Genomic DNA, 16,800 nt, shown 5'->3' with positions numbered 1-16,800 from the left:
GCCTTCCTTCCCTCCATGTGCAGATGAGCTTTGAACCGATGTGGGGGGAAAGACTGTTACTTGCTTTAGTCTTAAGTTTCTCCCACTCCAGTGAGGCAGACAAAACAGAAAAATAAGGATGTTTATTAAGGACATTTCTAGCCCACAGCTAGGGCTCATACTTAGCTCTATGAGCCACTGTCCAGCCTCATCCCCATTCAATGTGAATGACAGTAGGGAGGCCGGGCCACAGGTAGATCCCATTGATCCCACAGTAGGGGGTCCCTCCCACAGTCAGGTATAGATGTACTGCTGAGGATGAAGAGGGAAATCACTGGATTAATATGTTCCTCTACACCCTGCCTGGACCCTTTCATTCCTGCCCACCTTCCAAGACCATGGGTCAAAGGTGCCTAGTACCATGATGTGGGGTATCAAGGGAAGCCCCTTTAGAAGACCCCAGAGTTATGGGAAAGGACTTCCCTTCCCTTCTCAGCCATCCCAGGCCTCGGGGCCACTGAGGTAGAAGGGGTAGGGGCTGGGCCACTAATCCCCCTTGTGGGCCCTGCTCTGGGCTTGCCCTTTAGGGAACCAGGGGGCTTCTGCTGGTACAGGAGGCCCGGACATCAGCCCAGACTGGAATGTTGCAGTTCTTCCCGAAGCCATGAGGGCACTGGCTGTCCAAGCCGGCTTAGCAGCTTCGACAGATCCAAATTGTGGTTCCGGAAAAAATCCATAAGAAAAAGGCGGGACTAATAGGAGAAAAATGGAGGCAGAAATGGTAAGGAGTGGGACAAGGATGAGATTTTAGAGGCAGAGAGGGATACCTTGTCCCAGGCTTTACTCACCTCAGCGTCCATATCTGGATACCTTCGGCCTTTGCTCTTGCCTAGACAGCGAGTCTTACCACCTTCAAGTCCCTGGCACCAGAATCCCTTATCTTCATCAAATCTGCTCAACAGGAAGAGGCCACTAGTTGGTAGGGAGAAAGGAAATTCAAGCCCCATAAATGTACACTACCTCTCCCAGCTCACAGGGACACATGTCTCTTCCAACCAGACATGGTCAACCTGCTTCCCCATTTCCCCCAGATTCCTCCTCCCCTGGGTCAAGACTCTCCCACCTGAGGGTCCGTGTGTAGTTCAGAAAGGGTGTGATACCCAGGAACTTCTGGATGCTCTCCATTGAGGCAGCTGGGTTGGAACGCAGCTCTTGCCCATCCACAATCAGCAACTAAAGGGACAGGGATGGGGTTCCCTCTGTATTCCTTAGAAGCCTCTAGGCTGAAGGGGAAGAGGAGGGGAAGGGGAACCCTAACAAGGGCTACTGGGGGATCATACCTGTCCAGAGGGGTAGTAAGTCAGCCAGCGCTGCAGATGTGTAGAATAGTAGCCAGGGACAAGGCAGCGGTTCTGCAGGGAGCGAAGTGCCAGAGGGGCCTGAGAGGAGGCTGAAATCACCTGGTAGAAGGTATAATTCAGAGCAACTGGGTCTCCATGTGCCCGCTGGTGCTGAAGGACAAGGAATAGGAAGGGAAGGGATGGGTGATGTGACCATTATTTTGCCCTACTCTTGATCTAGTGAATAAACAGCATAGGAATCCTTCCCCAAAGCAACTGGTTTAGTTTCCCTACCTTCTTGCTTCCTGTCTAGCAGTCACCATCTCCCTTAAGCCCTAATGTAGCCCTAGTTTCAGGCTCACCTGATACCAGGAGTAGGCCCTGTCAGCAGGGTTGGTGAGCACAGTGATGATCTTGGCTCGTGGCAAGAGGGCAGCCCCCCGACGTGGTACAACCTCTGAGTCAAAGTAGGTGGCACTTTTTTCAAATAGAAAGTCAGTGCTGGCATTGGAAGGGACAGGGAAGAAATCCATATACCTAGGGAGTAGTACAGATATGAGGCAGATTAATTTGCAGAGTAAGCTGTGCTAGTGGAAGCTGGAATGGGGTATTGGGTGGTGAAGGGAGTGTTCCTCTGAGAAGCATTCCAAGGGGTCTCAGTCTCACCAATCAATGCCCTTGTGGTAATTAGGGCCGTTGAAGAACTGAATCTCCTCAAAGGTGCTGGGGCTAGGGAAGCTGCTAGTCACAGCTGGGTGCAGGCTCAGGAAGAAGTGAATAGCTGTGGTCCCTAAACGGGAGAGAAAGTCCAAAGTATTGTGGGAGAGCAGCCAGATCAACAACATGAGCTTTAAGGAGGTGAGAAAATAACTACTCTGGGTAGCCCCTTTGGACAAACTACAGTGAGAGAAGAAAAGACTAAGAAAGGCCCAAGGAAGGGTTAAAATAGTAGTTCTCAGCCTTGACTGTATTAGAATCACTTGTGGATCTTTAAAAAAAAAAAAAAAAAAATCCAGATGATTCTGAGGTACCACCAGAATTAAGAATCACTGTCTCAGGAGACTGGATTAAGGAGGGGTGGGTAGGTAGAAGGGAGTTCTTTGGCCAAAGAATCCTTTGGGTTTAAGGCAGGGCAAGAAATAGCTAGAGATGATTCACCTGTCTTCTGGGGTCCCACAATCAGGAACTTGGGGAGCCGATCACAGGTTTTCTCCTTGGACCAGATATCTTTGTGTCTCTTGTCATCACAGGGATTCTGAAAGAGAGGCAAAGAATCAGATGTCTAATCTTTCCTTCAACCCTTACCACCCTTAGCATGTCTCTCTGGTCAGCCAGAGCTCCATCCGTACCTGCCAAAGGGGGCTCCGTTCTTGAGGGAACAGTTCAAAGTACTTTCGTGCAAGAGGGACAGGAGGAAGGGTCTGCAGGCGTAGCCGTGTCCAGCATTGGAGGAAGCGCACCAGGCTCTCAAATGTATACAGGCCCAGCCGATCATTTCCATAATTGGACAGATGGGTCATAAAAATGCTGATCTGCAAGGGGGTGCCTCCATGTCAGAAGTGGGAGAGCCTACCCCACCTCTGAATCAGGCTTGGTGAGCAAAGGTCCTAGCCTACATACACTTTGGCTTGCCAGTCTTCTAGCCCTTCCTCTCAGCACCTTACCGGATTAAGCAGCACTGTCAGAAAGAGCTCTCCACCTCGGATGCTCCGGTCTAGTTCACGAGAGCCTCCAGGATATTCATTATAGAAGATTGTATGAGTGAAGAGGCCACATGTCTGCCGTGGCAGTACCTAGAAAGCAGGAAAAGAAAGAGACAGATGGGATTTGAAAGGTGGAACGAAAAGTAGGTTAAGGGACAAAAGTCCCTACAGCATCAGGATTCCCTGGGTTTGCAGAGGACTGACTTATACCAATAGATCTTACTATGCGCATTATAACTTTTACCCCTCTACCCCCTACTATGTGAACTTGGACTAGAAGTTGACAGGACATAGGACAATGCAGGTTAGTGGCTGTCTAAACATAGGAGTTTGATTCAAGTTTGTATCGAGGGTCCCTCACCATAATGCCATTGTGAATGAAGCCACGGCGGTAGCGGGCAGGGCGGAGATGAGGATACTCCTCAGTGCTGGTCACCTGGATGCCCCACACAGATTTCCAGGCCTCATAGAGCTGCGTGTGGATGGGGTACACACCCGAGTGGTGGGGGGCCACAGCATACCCCAGATCCGTGGGAATCCCATGCTCCTGGGAATGGCATAGACTCTCACCAGGACCTGGTGAGGTTCAGGGAGTAGAGGGTAAAGAGGGTGGGGATGCCTCCACAGAAAGAAAAATGGACAGGGTAGGGAGAGGGCACCCCATTAGGGGAAGGTTGAAAAGGAAGCATATCTCTGGGAAAAAGTATAGGAAAGAGATCCAAGGGTCTCACCAGAGCAAACTGTTTGTTGAGCCTCATCTGGTCAGCCAGCACGGAGCGATTGTGGAACAGGTGCGGCTGCATGTGGCTCCACATGTGGGGGAACCACCAGAACTCTTTGCGGTGCTTCAGCAGCATGTCGTCCCCTGCATCCTCCTCCTCTGTCCCTATGATCACACACTGACCACTGACCACAGCCAGTCAGGCCATGTGCCCTCCTCTGTTCTGTAATAATACTGACCACCTCCCACTCTCGGGACAAGACTGCTGACCTCTGACTACCTAAGCCGATTTGCCCGCTCTGCTGACTTGCTCTCCAGCCACCCATGCTAACCTAAATTCATATCCACTGCTAGCTCCTTACAACAGTTGGGCCCCAAGCCCTGACGCTTTCCTCCAACTTCTCTGCCTAGGAAGATGAACAGTGAGGGGTCAGATCAAACTAAACTTGATATGCTGAGGGAGCAGGAGAATACACTTACCAGTATGATAGAACTTGCCCGAGAAGCCCAAGTTGAAGGTGAAGTTGGGGACTAAGGTCCTGAGTTTGTTCTGGGTGGTCAACAGAGCCTGGGAAAGGTGGCAGGAACATGAGAAATCATGAGAGCAGACTACGTAGGAGAAAAATGAAAAGTGATGCTCTCCCTGACCAAAAAGGGCAGGGATTAATACCTATGACAAGCTCAGAGTCAAGGGAGTCTGAAAGGACAGAGCCTGAAACAGCTTCTGAGGAAAGAAACTTGAGTCAGGAAAAAGACTGACCTCAACATCAGCCACCTTCATGCGGGTACCTTCTTTGCCCACAAAGATGTCATCGATGTCCACCAAGATGTAACGGTCAAGGTCTAGGCAGAGGCGCTTGCCAGTAAGGTACGCAACAGCATCAACAAAAACAAGTTTGTGGAGCCAGAAGGAAAGGCCATGGCCAAAGAGCACCCGCTGGATGCCATCATGAAGCCCCAGGTCCTGTATGACGGTGGGAAGCCGGGTCCGGCGAGGCACTGGTGCTGGCACAGGGGGCTCAGCTGGCCGAAGGCTGGCAAGAAGCACTGGTTCATATGTGCTATGATTGGATTGGAAGATGGTCCAGTCATCACCAGGCAGTGACCCAGGTTCCAGGCGGCTGGGACGTGTGAGATGCAGTAGGGGTGCAGAAGGATTCACCTGGTAGTCCCGGAGCCCCAAATTTGAGTGTAGGAAAAGGGGAAAGCCCTTGAGCTGGGCACTCAGTAGGCTATGTTCATGGGCTCGGAAAAAGCCAATGATGCCCACACCATATTCCACACAGTACCGATCTAGCAGTTCCCGACTCCAGGCATCCAGGTTGACATACTTGAGAAGGTTTTCATAAATGACCAAGACATAGCGGCCACGGGTATGATCAGTCAGTGTAGGCATGTCCCCTCGGCCAGGTGCTAGCTCGGTGCTGTAACGAAAACGACTAGACTCCAAGATGGCCACAATCTCCTGCCCCAGCTGTGAGTATGCACTCTCCACAAACACAAGGACCACAGGTTCAGTTCGTGCTGTCTCTGGTGGCCTGGGGGGCCGTGGTGGGACTGGAGGACGTGCAGGGCCAGGGCCAGCTGCCCCACCACTGCTGCAGTCTCCCAAGGGCAGGGGCAAGGGCTCCTTGGCCTTGGGGCTGGTGGATACATAGTAAGCCAGGAAGCCCATGGAGCCCAAACTGAACGCGATCAGCAGCAGTATGAGGCGGTGCAGTTCCAGCTGCCGAGCTGGGCGTACCACCTTCCACAGCTTGAGCATGGCGGGGAAGGGGAAGTAGGGATGGGGACTACCTCAGGGGATGGGAGGTAGGAGTTCTATAGGCTGGGGCTCTTGCAGGAGGGTAGAAGGATAGAAAGACAAGGGAAAAGGATTTCCTCAGGGTCAGTTCCCTGAAAAGTTGGAGTCAAGTTCCCTTACTTTTAGCATAGGGGAGTTAGAAGGGGCAACAGGGGGCAACTGGACAAAGTCCATTGATATCAGGTCACCATGGCCCCCTGGTCCATGGCTTCAGGATGCAAATCTAGCCAGGCTCCACTCTTGGTCCTGCTGAGCTCCTCACATCAGAGGTCAAGAAAGTTCATCATCTCTGCTCTCACTATTTGTAAGACAGAGAAATCAAGGGTTACTTCGTTCATCCATTCCCCTCTTCACCCATCTCTCTTACCTCCTGCTTTACAGGATGATCTGTTCTCCCAAAAAAAAAAAAACAAACAAAAAACACCAAAAAACTCCTGTAGAAGAACACCACAATCTGAGTCTCACACCTTCACTTCATAGCTTGTTCCCTTTCTTAGAATACTGTCTAAATTCTCCTTCCTGAGGAGTATATCCAAGGGTTGGAAGGGAACAAATCTTCCACCAGCAAGAGACCAAACAGCCCAGGAGACTGAAAATGAACCTTCTCTGAAAGAAGTTTCCAGCCCACGACTGAGCAGTTGGGTCAGTGGTCAGCCTGGGAGGAAAGGACGGAAAGACCCACAAGTCTTATGCTCCAACGAAATATCAGATAAGAGGAAACCCATGAGTCTGTTAATCTTCCTCATCAATCAAACCCAACATCACAAGTTAAAAGCACTAACGAACTTGCAGTCAGGAAAACACTATGGTGGGGGTTGCTGAAGAGGCCAGAGAAATGCTGCTAGCTAATCATTCTATTCGCTTCCAAACCCAGAACGTGGGGACTCTCTTTTCCGTGGTTTTCGAAAAATACTCATCCCCTGCCCTTCACCTCACCTGCACCAGTGTGGGAGAGGTGATAAAAATGTACCCCCAGGGCAGGCCATATCACAGGGGTCTAAGATAAGCTCTGAGTCCAGAGTCCCTCTCCCTATCACCTCAGTTTTCCTTCCTAACTCAGCCTCGGTGATACTATATCCCATCACTGAACAGCTCAGAAAGGTTCTGAGCCAGCCTGTGGAGATATGAGGGACTGAATCCCGTTACAAAAAAACAGCAAACTGTGTGGGGCTGGATGAGAGCAACAGGAGCTTAAGTCATATCCAACCAATAAGAGACGGGTAAGGACAATGTGATCAGAAAACAGTTTCAGGGAGACCTAATTTTGAAGACCTGTTTTCTTCAATAGACAGACTGCTTCTAGAAGCTGTATCGTTGCTCTCTCCAGCTTAGCCATTCCTAGTAAGTGCAGTGGCTGGCAATCCTTCTCTACTACCCCCTCCCAGACATACACATCTCAGGGGTGATTAGGCAGCGACAGGGTTCCTCAGAATTGAGAGAGACAATTTAAAAACAGTTCAGCTTTGGCCTGGGTCAAATTAACTGATGTGAAAAGCAAGCTGGGAGAGGATCAAAATGGTGATGGAAAGGAGGGAATCTTAAGAGGTAAAGGAAACTCCTGGGGGGAAACACAGTAGTGGAAAGTCATCACTGAGGTGAGACACTCAGGGTATCTCACCCCTTAATGTTAAGAATAACAGTAAATAGTTACTGACAGCTTACTCTTTGTCAGACATTCTCCTAAGAGCTTCCCATATGTTTAATGCTCACATCAGCCCTGGGAGGTAGCTAAGAGGTAGAGACTATTATTACCCCCATTTTACATACGAGTAATCTGAGGTCCAGAGAAGCTTAGAAACTTGCCCAGGATCACACAGCTCAGTCAGTGGAAGAACTGGGATTCAAAGTCAGGCCTGTCAAGCTCCACAGCCGGGGCTCTTAAACCACTGCATGTTGGCTTCACACCTAGAAGCAGCAGCAATATTCAGGGAAGGGGCGCTGAGGGAGCTATGGGGTAGAGTGTGGGATGGGATAGGAACGCGGGGTAAGGGATGCTGTACCCGTGGGCAACAGCGGGAGGTTTCTGAGGCAGAAACCAAAGGGGTCACCCAGGCCTGGGCTGGGCGACAGCACCAGTGGTAGGGACTGGGGAAGGCAGGGCTGGGGGCCCCGCGCGGGGAGACGAGCGGTGCAGACGCCGTGGAAGGAGGGGGTACCCAGCCGCGACACGGGAATGCGGGGTTGGCACCCCGAGGGTGGGTACCTGCTGAGGGGGAACATGAGGTCACAGGTGGATATGAAGGGAGCGCTGGTTGGGGACCAGGCAAGGGACGCGCTGAGGAGAGCCTGGCGTGACATCGAGGCAGGCGCTGGGCTGCGAGAGCCCGAAGGGGAGGAGGAGCCCCGTACGGAGGGCCCTGAGGCCACTCCGAGGGAGGCTAGTGGAAGGGACGCACGACCGGGGCGCTCTGGGCCGCACTGGGGGCCGCCCAGGACAACCCCGCGGGTGGTTATGGTGGCTACAGTGAGAGGAAGTCTGTGAGGGGAGGAACTGCGGGAACCGTGGGTGGGGGCCACACTCTGAGTGGGGGTGGTTACCCTCAAGGGCGGCTCACCCGGCGGACTAGGCGGCGTCCCCGCTGGCCCCGGGCTCCGCCGCGTCCGGGGGATGCCCGGCTTCCCAGCTCTCGGGGCCTCGGGCCGCGTCGCGGCGGCTCCGCCATCTCCGAGCGAACGCTCTGCCGCAGCCGGGCGCAACCACCGCTCCCATCCGGGGGGGAGGCGGCGCGCTGCCGCTCGCGGCGCCCGCTCAGGTCCCCTCAGAGTCCGGGCCTCGCAGCCGCACTGCCGAGATGCGGGGCATCCGAACGGTCCTCCGCAGCACTCTGTGGAACCCTGGACTCCGGGACGGTGGGCTGCGCGCCCCGCCCGCAGAGGCGCCCCCCCTCCTCCCCGCCCGGTGGCACAGTCTGGCGAGCGTCGGGCGCCGCGACTCCCCGGGCAGGGGCGGGCCCAGGCTGCGGGCTCGTCCACTCAGCCCGGCGGAGGGGGGAGCCGAGTCGGCCCACTGAGGGGCCGGGGGGCGGGGCAGCCCTTGACGCGGGCGGGGCCCGGGGGCGGGGCGAGACCCCGGCCCACCAGTGAAGGGCCCGCAGCTTTCCCCCACCCCCACCCCCAAACTCATCTCTGCAGCCCGGTGGGCCGGTTGGTGGCCGATGAGTTTATGAGCAAGTTTTCTTCAAAAATGGGCCCCAAGGGAGTGGGAGAAGCTACATCCATCTCTCCATCTGAAGCCTTGTAACCCAGGCTGCTAAACTCTTAAGCCTTTGGCTATAAGCCTCCAACAGCAGTAACACAATGGACTGTTTAAAGGTTATTTTATTAAATATCTTCAGTTCAAGGTTTCATTGTAACAAAGCTATGAAGGGTCTACCAACATTCAGAACAAACACTAACTATTTTTAAATTATTTCTATGTCATCATGCAAAAATTCTGCATCAAATGCCTTCCATTTCCTGTTTAAAAGGTGATTTTTTTTTTTTTAATAGTCTATTATCTATAGATGCTGACATTAGCCCCAGAAGAGGAGTAAGAATGCTAAGAAGTGGGGCTGGAGCAGCCATATGAAGCTATGGGTCTTAATGAACTCTAAGACCGTTTGTCTTCAAGCCAGCAAAACCAAACCCTGTGGTGAAGGCGTCTGCGTGCTGGTACTGCAGGCTGCAGGGCAAGAAAGGGCTAGGGCCCAGGGGCTGAGGCATGCATGAGGTGCTCAGAGGAGCCTGGCTAAACCCAAGCACCAGCACCTGTGAGTCTGCTCTCTTCTCAGCTGGCTCCAAGGTAAATCTGTAGCTTTGCCTCTTCTCCCAGTTCCTGTGCCTCCTACACGTAGTCCAGGAAGCTGGGTTTACCCACCTTTCCCCCAATAGTGCAGATATTTGTGCAGATAAGTCTGCACAGTTGTTTTGGGGAAACCGAGGCCATGACCAATTGTTCCTCCATTATCTTCTCTCCTAACTGTTTAGAGTATAGATCTTTCTCTCCTGGAATGGAACTCCTTGAGCACAAAGAGGGACAATGAATGTAGGAGCCTTGGCTCTGGACACCTCTTTTGGATACATGCAGGTGTGGGGGGGTGATGCCCATGCAGATTGTCCAGCAGTAAGTCATATACTTCAGTTGGTCAGTAGAGAAGCCTCTTTAAAGAGAACACCTCTTCTTGCTAGAGCAGTCAGGTCAGTCTCAAAGACAGGAAAAGAGATGGACGTGCAGCAAGGAAAGAGTAAGAAGGGAGGCAGTCCTGAGGGCAGCCTGAATGCATAGAAACAACCATCAACTCAATCCCGCTGCCTCACTCCTCCCATCCCACAGGGGCACTTGGCAGAGGGCCCAGGCCCAGATGAGGGTCAGCACGGGGACCACCACCATGAAAGGCAAGACAAAGATGGTCCAAATCAGCACAGAAACAGAACCACCAAAGGCAGCAAGGGGAGCCCTGGCCTGGGCCTGGCTCTCTCCTTGCTAAGTTATAAGAAAACAAACACAAAGCAAAGCAGCAACCCCTCCCTCTTCCCAGCTGCAGGTATGGGGCCTCAGTATCAGGGCCCACGTGCATTGTGCATCCTAGAGAAATGGATGAGTAAGTGAGTACATGTCAGACTAACACGAGGTTTCTCATCTGGTTTGCAGCGGTCACACTTCAGCACCAATTCTCTTCCCTTCTACACTAAACGAAACAGTACAGCAACGTCCAGGCCCTCAGTCCCGAGGTCACTGCTTCTCAGCTGCCTCCACAGCAGGCTGGGAGCTCTGTGTTCTCTCCCAGGTAGGTCTGATGGCCACGATGTTCTCATCAGCCTCATTCTAGGCGCTATGCGAGTTCAGAAGAAGTCCGTTCCTAGACCTGGGGCAGGCAGGCCACCTCAGGGGCTGCAGTCACATCACAGCCCCCAGAGCTCTGTCAGAGTTCTCGCCTGGTCCCCTGGGTCCACGGAGGCCAGAGGCCGAGCTCACCTCTTCAGGGCTGGCGGGTGAGCCGGCTGCTCATGCCAGGACGGGTGTCACACAAACTCCTGCCTTCTTGCCAGCCCAAGGGCTATCGGTGGTTTTAAAACGCATCATGGTATGGATTCCGGTTTTTTTTTTTTTAAAAACAATCTTTTTTCTTTTTTTTTTTTCTTAAATGTAAAAAACACCTCGGTACAGCAGAGACAGACACGAAGGGCGGGCGGGAGGGCTGCATGCAGGGGCGTGCATTGGCTGCTGCCGCTTTGTAATTTAATTGTTTTAAACCTCAAACGAACAGGACTGCCGCTGTCACTCAGGCCCTCCAGAGCCACTGGCTGCGAAGGTTTGACCTCCGGCTGGGATCTCCTAATGCCCCTGTCAAAGAGGACAGACGTGGTAACAGAACAAAGGACAATAAGCACACAGATGAGTTCCAGGGACTTCAACACACGACACACGTGGCCAAGTCTGCCTGAGAGGGTGGAGGATGGGGGAGAAGCTAGCATTTAAATATAACATCGCTTCACATTTGCTGAGCAAATGCTTCACTTAGGAGTATCTTATTTAATCCTCAATGAAGTAGGTACCACTCTCTCTTTCTCTCTTTTTTGACAGTTAAAGAAACTGAGGCTTAGGGTAGGGAAATCACCTGCCCAAAGTCACTCAACCCGGAGTTCTGGAGCCAAACCTAAGTCTGTCTGATGGCCTCTGCCACTCCCCTGGGACGGTCCACATCTCCTCCCCCAGTGCCACTTTTCAACCTCCTCTTCCTTCTCTGATCCCATCTGTCCCCTTCCTCGCCCCCCTACCAGGTGCACCTGTGGCTGAGCTCACTGCAGCGGTGCAGCAGGGGCTCCTGAGCAGTGATAGTGGACATTGAGCCACTTGCCATCCCGGCGGTGCCAGACCCGGGTCTCCTCCGACTGGCTGGTGCGAGGCCGACCCTGCCCATCGATGTACTGGGTGAGGCGGATGTAGGCGATGCAAGCTGCGTCCTCCCCGATCACGTGGACGTGCGGGTTCAGGATGGTGGTGTGGATGGGCTTGCTGTTCTTGGACAGAACTGCAGGGGGCAAGGCAGAGTGTGGGAGGCAGGAGGGCGTCAGGCCTGGGCACTGATTTCCCTCCCAGCCTGCGCTTCTGGGTCTCACCCTCTCTCCAGCAACCATTCTGGGAGTCTCTAAGTCCCCCACACACCAGAGGCCAGGAAATCCCAGAACATTAGTCTCAGTTATCCAAAAGGAAGAAAGAGGTGGAGAACGATGATAATAGCAACTACTACTTTAATCAGACATTGTGCTGGGGATTTTTACATACATAAGCTATATTTCTTGGTCAGTATTTATTATAAGATAATGAAACAGGCTCAAGGAGGTTAAGTAATTTGCTCAAATCACACAACATTTGAACTCAGGACCAGCTGACTCTTAACTAAAGCCTAAGATCTTTCCACTCTTCCAGGCTGATGTTTAGATTTCATAAGGATTGGCTTCTCCCTAACTGGCTGCAGAGCAAAATCCAGAGCTTAAGATTTCAAAGTGCATTTGTGATTTAGGAAAAAAAAAAAAAATGTCCGAAGTTAAAACAGAATCACCAAAGCACCAAGCTCAGGATGTTCCCAGGGTTCCCAGGTTCTTCTGGGGGAAAGCCAAAAGAAGTTGTATTGCCATTATCAGCAAACATGGCAGATTGAATTGGTTTAAATGAGATTCACATTTTAATTCATTTCAGATGTTGGATAGGGGCTGCCTGAGACCCACTCTAGGACTTCTATAAACTCTGAAACTGCTTCTGGCTAACAGAATTACTTAGATAGTCAAAGGCTTACATTTGCAGCTGAGACAGGGAGAGGATGGTAGTTAGTAGAGAAAACAGTGACAAAATAAAACTTGGGGCAGGATGGGGAAGGCCTAGGATAAAGCAGGAAAGAAAAGAAAAAAAAAAAAAAAACAGGGAGGAGGGTGCTAGAGAGTGGAGAGAAAGATAGGAAGAGGTGGTGATTCATCTTCTCCCCTGGGACTTCCACGAACTGTCCAGAGTGCACAGCCCCTTAGGCAGGACTGTCTCCCTCCATATTCAGGAGGGACCCAAGCCACAACTTCTGATCTCACAGATCACCTACAGTGCCCTGCTACTTGCTTGTACATCCTTATCCTGGTTTTACTTTCCTCTACTGTGAAACCTGTAGATAGAGAGCTTCGTTATTACTTGCTGACATCATGTCAACCTGATCTCAGTGGTTTCCAGTGTTCATGGAAAGAGGTGAGGCTTAAAGGAATAGAGACCCTGATTGTGAAACCAGTGTTGCCACAAAGCCGCTGCAGGATGAAGGTGCACGTGGGGCTCTGGAGCAGGTCCTTCAAAGGTGTCAGTTTAAGACCATCCTCAGGGTACAAGGAGGCAAATGCACAGATCAGGGTGCAGCCAAAGCGGTCAAATAAGGGAAAAGCGGGCAACTGGGAAGAGGAGAAGGTGAGCAGGGACAGAGGCAAAGGGGGTGAAGGGGCAGGCAGGAGTATATCAGCAGCACGAACCCACTCACGATTCTCAAAGTAAAACTTATGGAAATCCATCCCCTCCACGAGGTTACCGAGGGCCTCAGGCTCAAAGGAAGTGAGGCCTGGATCGCAGATCTTCCTGCAGAAAGAAAAGCAGCCTGTCAGTCTCCTACAGGGATGATTTGTGTTTCTTTCTTGTCAGTGGCATCTGTCCTGCAGCAGGTTAGCTGTGGGCTAGGCCTGACAAGATGGCTAAGACCTTAGGGGGTGCGGAGTACTATCACAGGGTATCTGCCTGGGAGAGACCCCATCCCAAGGGCCGGGTGTTTAATTCAGGCGCTGTGCCCAAGGCCCGGCTTTCCCTTTTCCCAGGGTCCAAGTTGATTTTGGGGAAGAGAGGAGGCCTCAAGAGACAATTTAGGTCACAAGGAAACGGGTCTCTACTCACGTGTAGGCTTCAAAGTCCCCATTGTTGATGGCCTCAATCAGTTGTTCCGTGATCTTAATGATCTCCTGTTTTCGCACTGGGGAGGGGGGGAAATCCAGCAATTTACCTGCCTGGGACTGGGGAGCTCCCAAGTGACAGAGAGCCCTCCCCAATCCTTCAGAGAATCCCGTGTGATCTCTGTGACAAAGACATCCCTCTTCCCTGTCTTGAACACTAAGTCCCTCTGCAGGAAGAGTGAGCCTACTTTTCTCTTCATTCCTTCTCTGTTGTCCACAGAGTTAACAGCCCCCTCCCTCCTGAAGCCTACCCATTAGGTATGGTTTTCTAGCCTTTGTCTCCCTCTCCATCAACAACCAGGATGCAGAAAACATTCTTATCTTTTACAGTTGAGAAATCTGGCCATCATTAATACTCTGCCCAGAGTCCATGTATCCCATCCCCAGCACGTTCAGCCTCTCGAAGAAGCATCTCCTGAGATGGCTGTTTCCACTGCCTGTTTACTTCTCTCACCTGAAGGGGCTCAGTCAGGTCTCAATTACCAGCACCACCACACCAGCCCCAGCCCTCTCAGTGGTCCAGAACCTAGCCCTGGGCAGCAGCCAGCCTGAGAGCAGAATCTAGCCAGGGATAAGGGCGCTAAAAGGATGAACAGAGCCCCAGGATGGAAGCTTAATTCTCTTCACCCTGCTCATCTCCTCCACAGGGCTTTTCTGGGATAAAGGATCTTGGAACTGTAAACACTTTTTTAAAGTGGAGCTTCCCACTGGGGAGATGGCTCCATTTACCCTGGACGAGCCTTGGGAAAGCTCTAAATCTCACACCAGCTCTCATGCCAGGATGTGTCCCTCAAGAAAACAAAGACAAGGCTCAGAATGATAGGCAGGCAGACTGGTGGCCTCAGAGCCCCCACCCCCACCCCATCCAAAGCCAAGGGACTGCTGCTGGCTGTATCCTGACAGGGAGCACCACTATCAGCAGGGGCACTGCTAGGGTAAGTGAGGGCTCAAGACTAAGCTCAGGCTAACCCTGACCAGAGCCCCGGGCTGGCCCAGGCCACAAGCCTCTCCTCATAGGAGCGAGAGGCTGCGAGACAAATGTGAGCATTAGAACAGCACAGCCAAGAGGCACAGCTGGGAGAGGGCAGCACAGCCAAAGACACAGCCAGGTGGGGGCCCCACAGCGACCAGCACTGTCAGGGAGACAGCTCCGGGGAGTAAGCAGCATGTTAGGAGAACAAACGAGCTCTATCGACTTCCCAGAGGCAAGCAGTTAAGTGTGTACACACACACACACACACACACATAGATACACACACATACACACCCTCTCCAACCCCACCAAACCCATTTGCAGGACCTGACTGGGGCCCTATGGGTGAAGAGGATTGTGTTCATTAACTCTAAAAGGATAGATGGTAGAAGGAAAAGAAGCAGACAAAGGCATTCTCTACACAGACACAACTTAAAATATAAATATGAGCTACCGTTAACCCAGCAAGTCATCGTATCAAGACATTCTACTATCTCATTTATTTTTCATGACAGTGCTCTGAGGTAGGTGCTATTTGACTCCCACTTCATAGATAAGGAGGCCGAGGCTCTGGGAGGTGTAAGCTACTTTACACATTTCCAGAGGTAGCGTAGCTGGGATTTAAACTGGGGTCTGTCTCACCCCAAGCCTCATGCTCTTAATATGATATGCTGAGCCTCAGGCAACACCACATCCCAACATGGTTCTTGGCTACAGCCATTTCATCACCACCCCCGCTCCCACCACCTTTGACCTGATTTCTGACTCGGCCTTTCTTCCTGGCTCATTGCTGAGGCGAGGCCCACTGAACATCCCAGGGGCTTCCTGTTCCTTCCCACCATGCCCTGTTCTTCCACCCACTTTTCTTTATGTCTTTGGGCCCTGGTTTCGGAGGCCCCTGCCTGCTATTAACGGCACCTCCAATCAGCTCCCGCACCCAGCAGAGGCTGAGCTCCCCAAGCTTACTAAGACAGACAGCTGGGTTGGGCTGACAGCTCGGGCTGGGGGGTGGGGGAATCCCTGAGGGGCTTCAGGATGAGCCAGGGAGACAGAAGCCAGATTGTGCCTCCCTCACACTTACTGGCTGAGGAGCAGAGAGAAGGCTGGGGCTGCATGCCTGCAGAGGGGGCTGTTCTGTCCCGGGAGCTCCGTCCTTCAGGCCCCGAGCTGCCATTCCCAGTGCGGAGCGGGGCAGCTAGCCAGCCAGGGCAGGGCAGGGCAAGGCAGAGCAGCCAAAACAAACAGAACAAGGCAGGTGAGCGAGCAAGCCAGACAGGACCCAAGCCCGTGGCACTGCAGAGCCGGGGCAAGGCAACGCCTCGGGCTGCTGTGGACACTGGACCACATCCCACGCTGCCGCCTCTGCCAGAGAGGCCTCCCAGCTGACAGCCCCAGGAAGGTACACAGACTGGGGCTTGCAGCTCCCAGAGGAGCCTTCAAATAGCCTGTTACAAGGACCCCTGCTCCCAGGGAAGATGTAGGAGGCTAGGCTACAAAATCAAGAGCCAAGAAGGAGCCGCTTACTCCATAGCACCCCCAGAACTGAACTGCTCTGGCCCAATTCCCAGCAGCCCTAGAGGTACTGTTCTTCACTACCTTATATGTTTATGCTTTCTATTTTTTGGTTCCCAACGGTTTAGTGGCCCTCTACTCCCCGTGGGTGTGCTCTCAGCTCTGTCCTTCTGCATTTCTCCATCTGTTCTGTGAGCCTGGCCTCGGGTCACTTACTGATGGCAAAGGCAGCAATTCCAGCAGGCCAAACCGAACAGCAGAGCTGAGATTCCCAGTGGTCTGGTCTGCCACGCCCTCCCACACCCCCTGGCCCTCTGGCCAGGTCCACACTTAGGCTGGTGGTCCTCATGGGACCATCAGGACATGGCCAAATGTGGTTCTGACTCCACCATTCATGCCAAGACTTTGTGATGAGAGCCGCTGATCCCAGTGTACCCAGGACTGTTCTGGTTTTAAAAGTGAAAGTTCCACATCCTGGGAATCGCCTCAGTCCTAGGGAAATCGGGATGGTGGGTCACCCTCCTAATGACTTACTGTATTTGTGGGCTACTTCTGCAGGGACTCAGGACGTTCCTGTACTGGGATGTCACATCACTTTAGGCAACAGGGACAGTTCTCAGAGCCCTGGCCCCGGAAAGCCTCAGGTAAAGCTCTAGCTTAGCTATTCTAGACTTGGGGGTCAAAGAAGAGAAGCCTCTTGCCCAACCCAGCCAGGCCAGCCAGGGACCTCACATCTTAGCCCATGGGAAGGAGCTTTTATGCCAAAGCCCTCTCCTGGAGTAGAAGGAGTCAATTCTCAGTTCTGGGGACAGACAAGA

General features: G+C 52.5%; 2 protein-coding genes across 44 annotated transcripts in view; both read right to left on the bottom strand.

Moving 5' to 3' along the window:
- Positions 1-105: 105 nt before the first annotated feature.
- Positions 106-8,265, bottom strand: NDST2 (N-deacetylase and N-sulfotransferase 2). 4 transcript variants are annotated; one of them, XM_032840220.1, is made up of 15 exons: positions 8,103-8,265; positions 7,315-7,452; positions 4,504-5,845; positions 4,224-4,311; positions 3,754-3,908; positions 3,384-3,569; positions 2,984-3,112; positions 2,669-2,851; positions 2,478-2,574; positions 1,986-2,109; positions 1,682-1,856; positions 1,320-1,439; positions 1,103-1,212; positions 828-951; positions 106-731 (listed from the first exon to the last, which is right to left on the bottom strand). In XM_032840220.1, exons 3-15 carry the CDS (start codon positions 5,506-5,508, stop codon positions 606-608), a joined length of 2,622 nt encoding a protein of 873 aa, XP_032696111.1. In that variant the 5' UTR covers positions 5,509-5,845; positions 7,315-7,452; positions 8,103-8,265; the 3' UTR covers positions 106-605. The 4 variants fall into 4 exon arrangements, with proteins under 4 accessions (XP_032696111.1, XP_032696094.1, XP_032696103.1 ...); XM_032840203.1 differs by having other exon boundaries at positions 1,320-1,490; positions 8,103-8,260; XM_032840212.1 differs by having other exon boundaries at positions 828-930; positions 1,320-1,490; positions 8,103-8,248.
- Positions 8,266-8,847: 582 nt separating this feature from the next.
- CAMK2G (calcium/calmodulin dependent protein kinase II gamma) overlaps positions 8,848-16,800 on the bottom strand; it is a 53,848-nt gene continuing 45,895 nt past the window's right edge. For 10 of the 40 annotated variants that reach the window (XM_032839945.1, XM_032840016.1, XM_032839983.1 and 7 more), the window contains 4 exons: positions 13,442-13,517; positions 13,038-13,132; positions 11,314-11,558; positions 8,848-10,870 (listed from right to left, as the gene is read on the bottom strand). In XM_032839945.1, coding sequence (XP_032695836.1) covers positions 11,326-11,558; positions 13,038-13,132; positions 13,442-13,517 — 404 coding nt within the window. In that variant the 3' untranslated portion in view covers positions 8,848-10,870; positions 11,314-11,325. Of the gene's footprint in view, positions 10,871-11,313; positions 11,559-11,758; positions 13,133-13,441; positions 13,518-15,551; positions 15,666-16,800 lie in introns of those variants that run through there. The other 30 variants (XM_032839805.1, XM_032839800.1, XM_032839830.1 and 27 more) reach the window with 7 other exon arrangements.

This window comes from Lontra canadensis, unplaced genomic scaffold (assembly GCF_010015895.1).
Source record: "Lontra canadensis isolate GAN:19392208 unplaced genomic scaffold, GSC_riverotter_1.0 scaffold3, whole genome shotgun sequence".
In the NCBI taxonomy this organism is placed as follows: domain Eukaryota; kingdom Metazoa; phylum Chordata; class Mammalia; order Carnivora; family Mustelidae; genus Lontra; species Lontra canadensis.
This window is presented reverse-complemented; position numbering and strand designations above follow the sequence as displayed.

Bases quoted from the DNA above. Each gene is read 5' to 3' on its own strand.
- NDST2 (XM_032840203.1), bottom strand. From the start codon at position 5,508: ATGCTCAAGCTGTGGAAGGTGGTACGCCCAGCTCGGCAGCTGGAACTG. The intron at 4,312-4,503 runs GTCAGTCTTTTT...CACCTTTCCCAG, and splicing joins TGAAGGTGGCTGATGTTGAG to GCTCTGTTGACCACCCAGAA. The intron at 732-827 runs GTGAGTAAAGCC...TTCTCCTATTAG, and splicing joins ATCCAGATATGGACGCTGAG to TCCCGCCTTTTTCTTATGGA.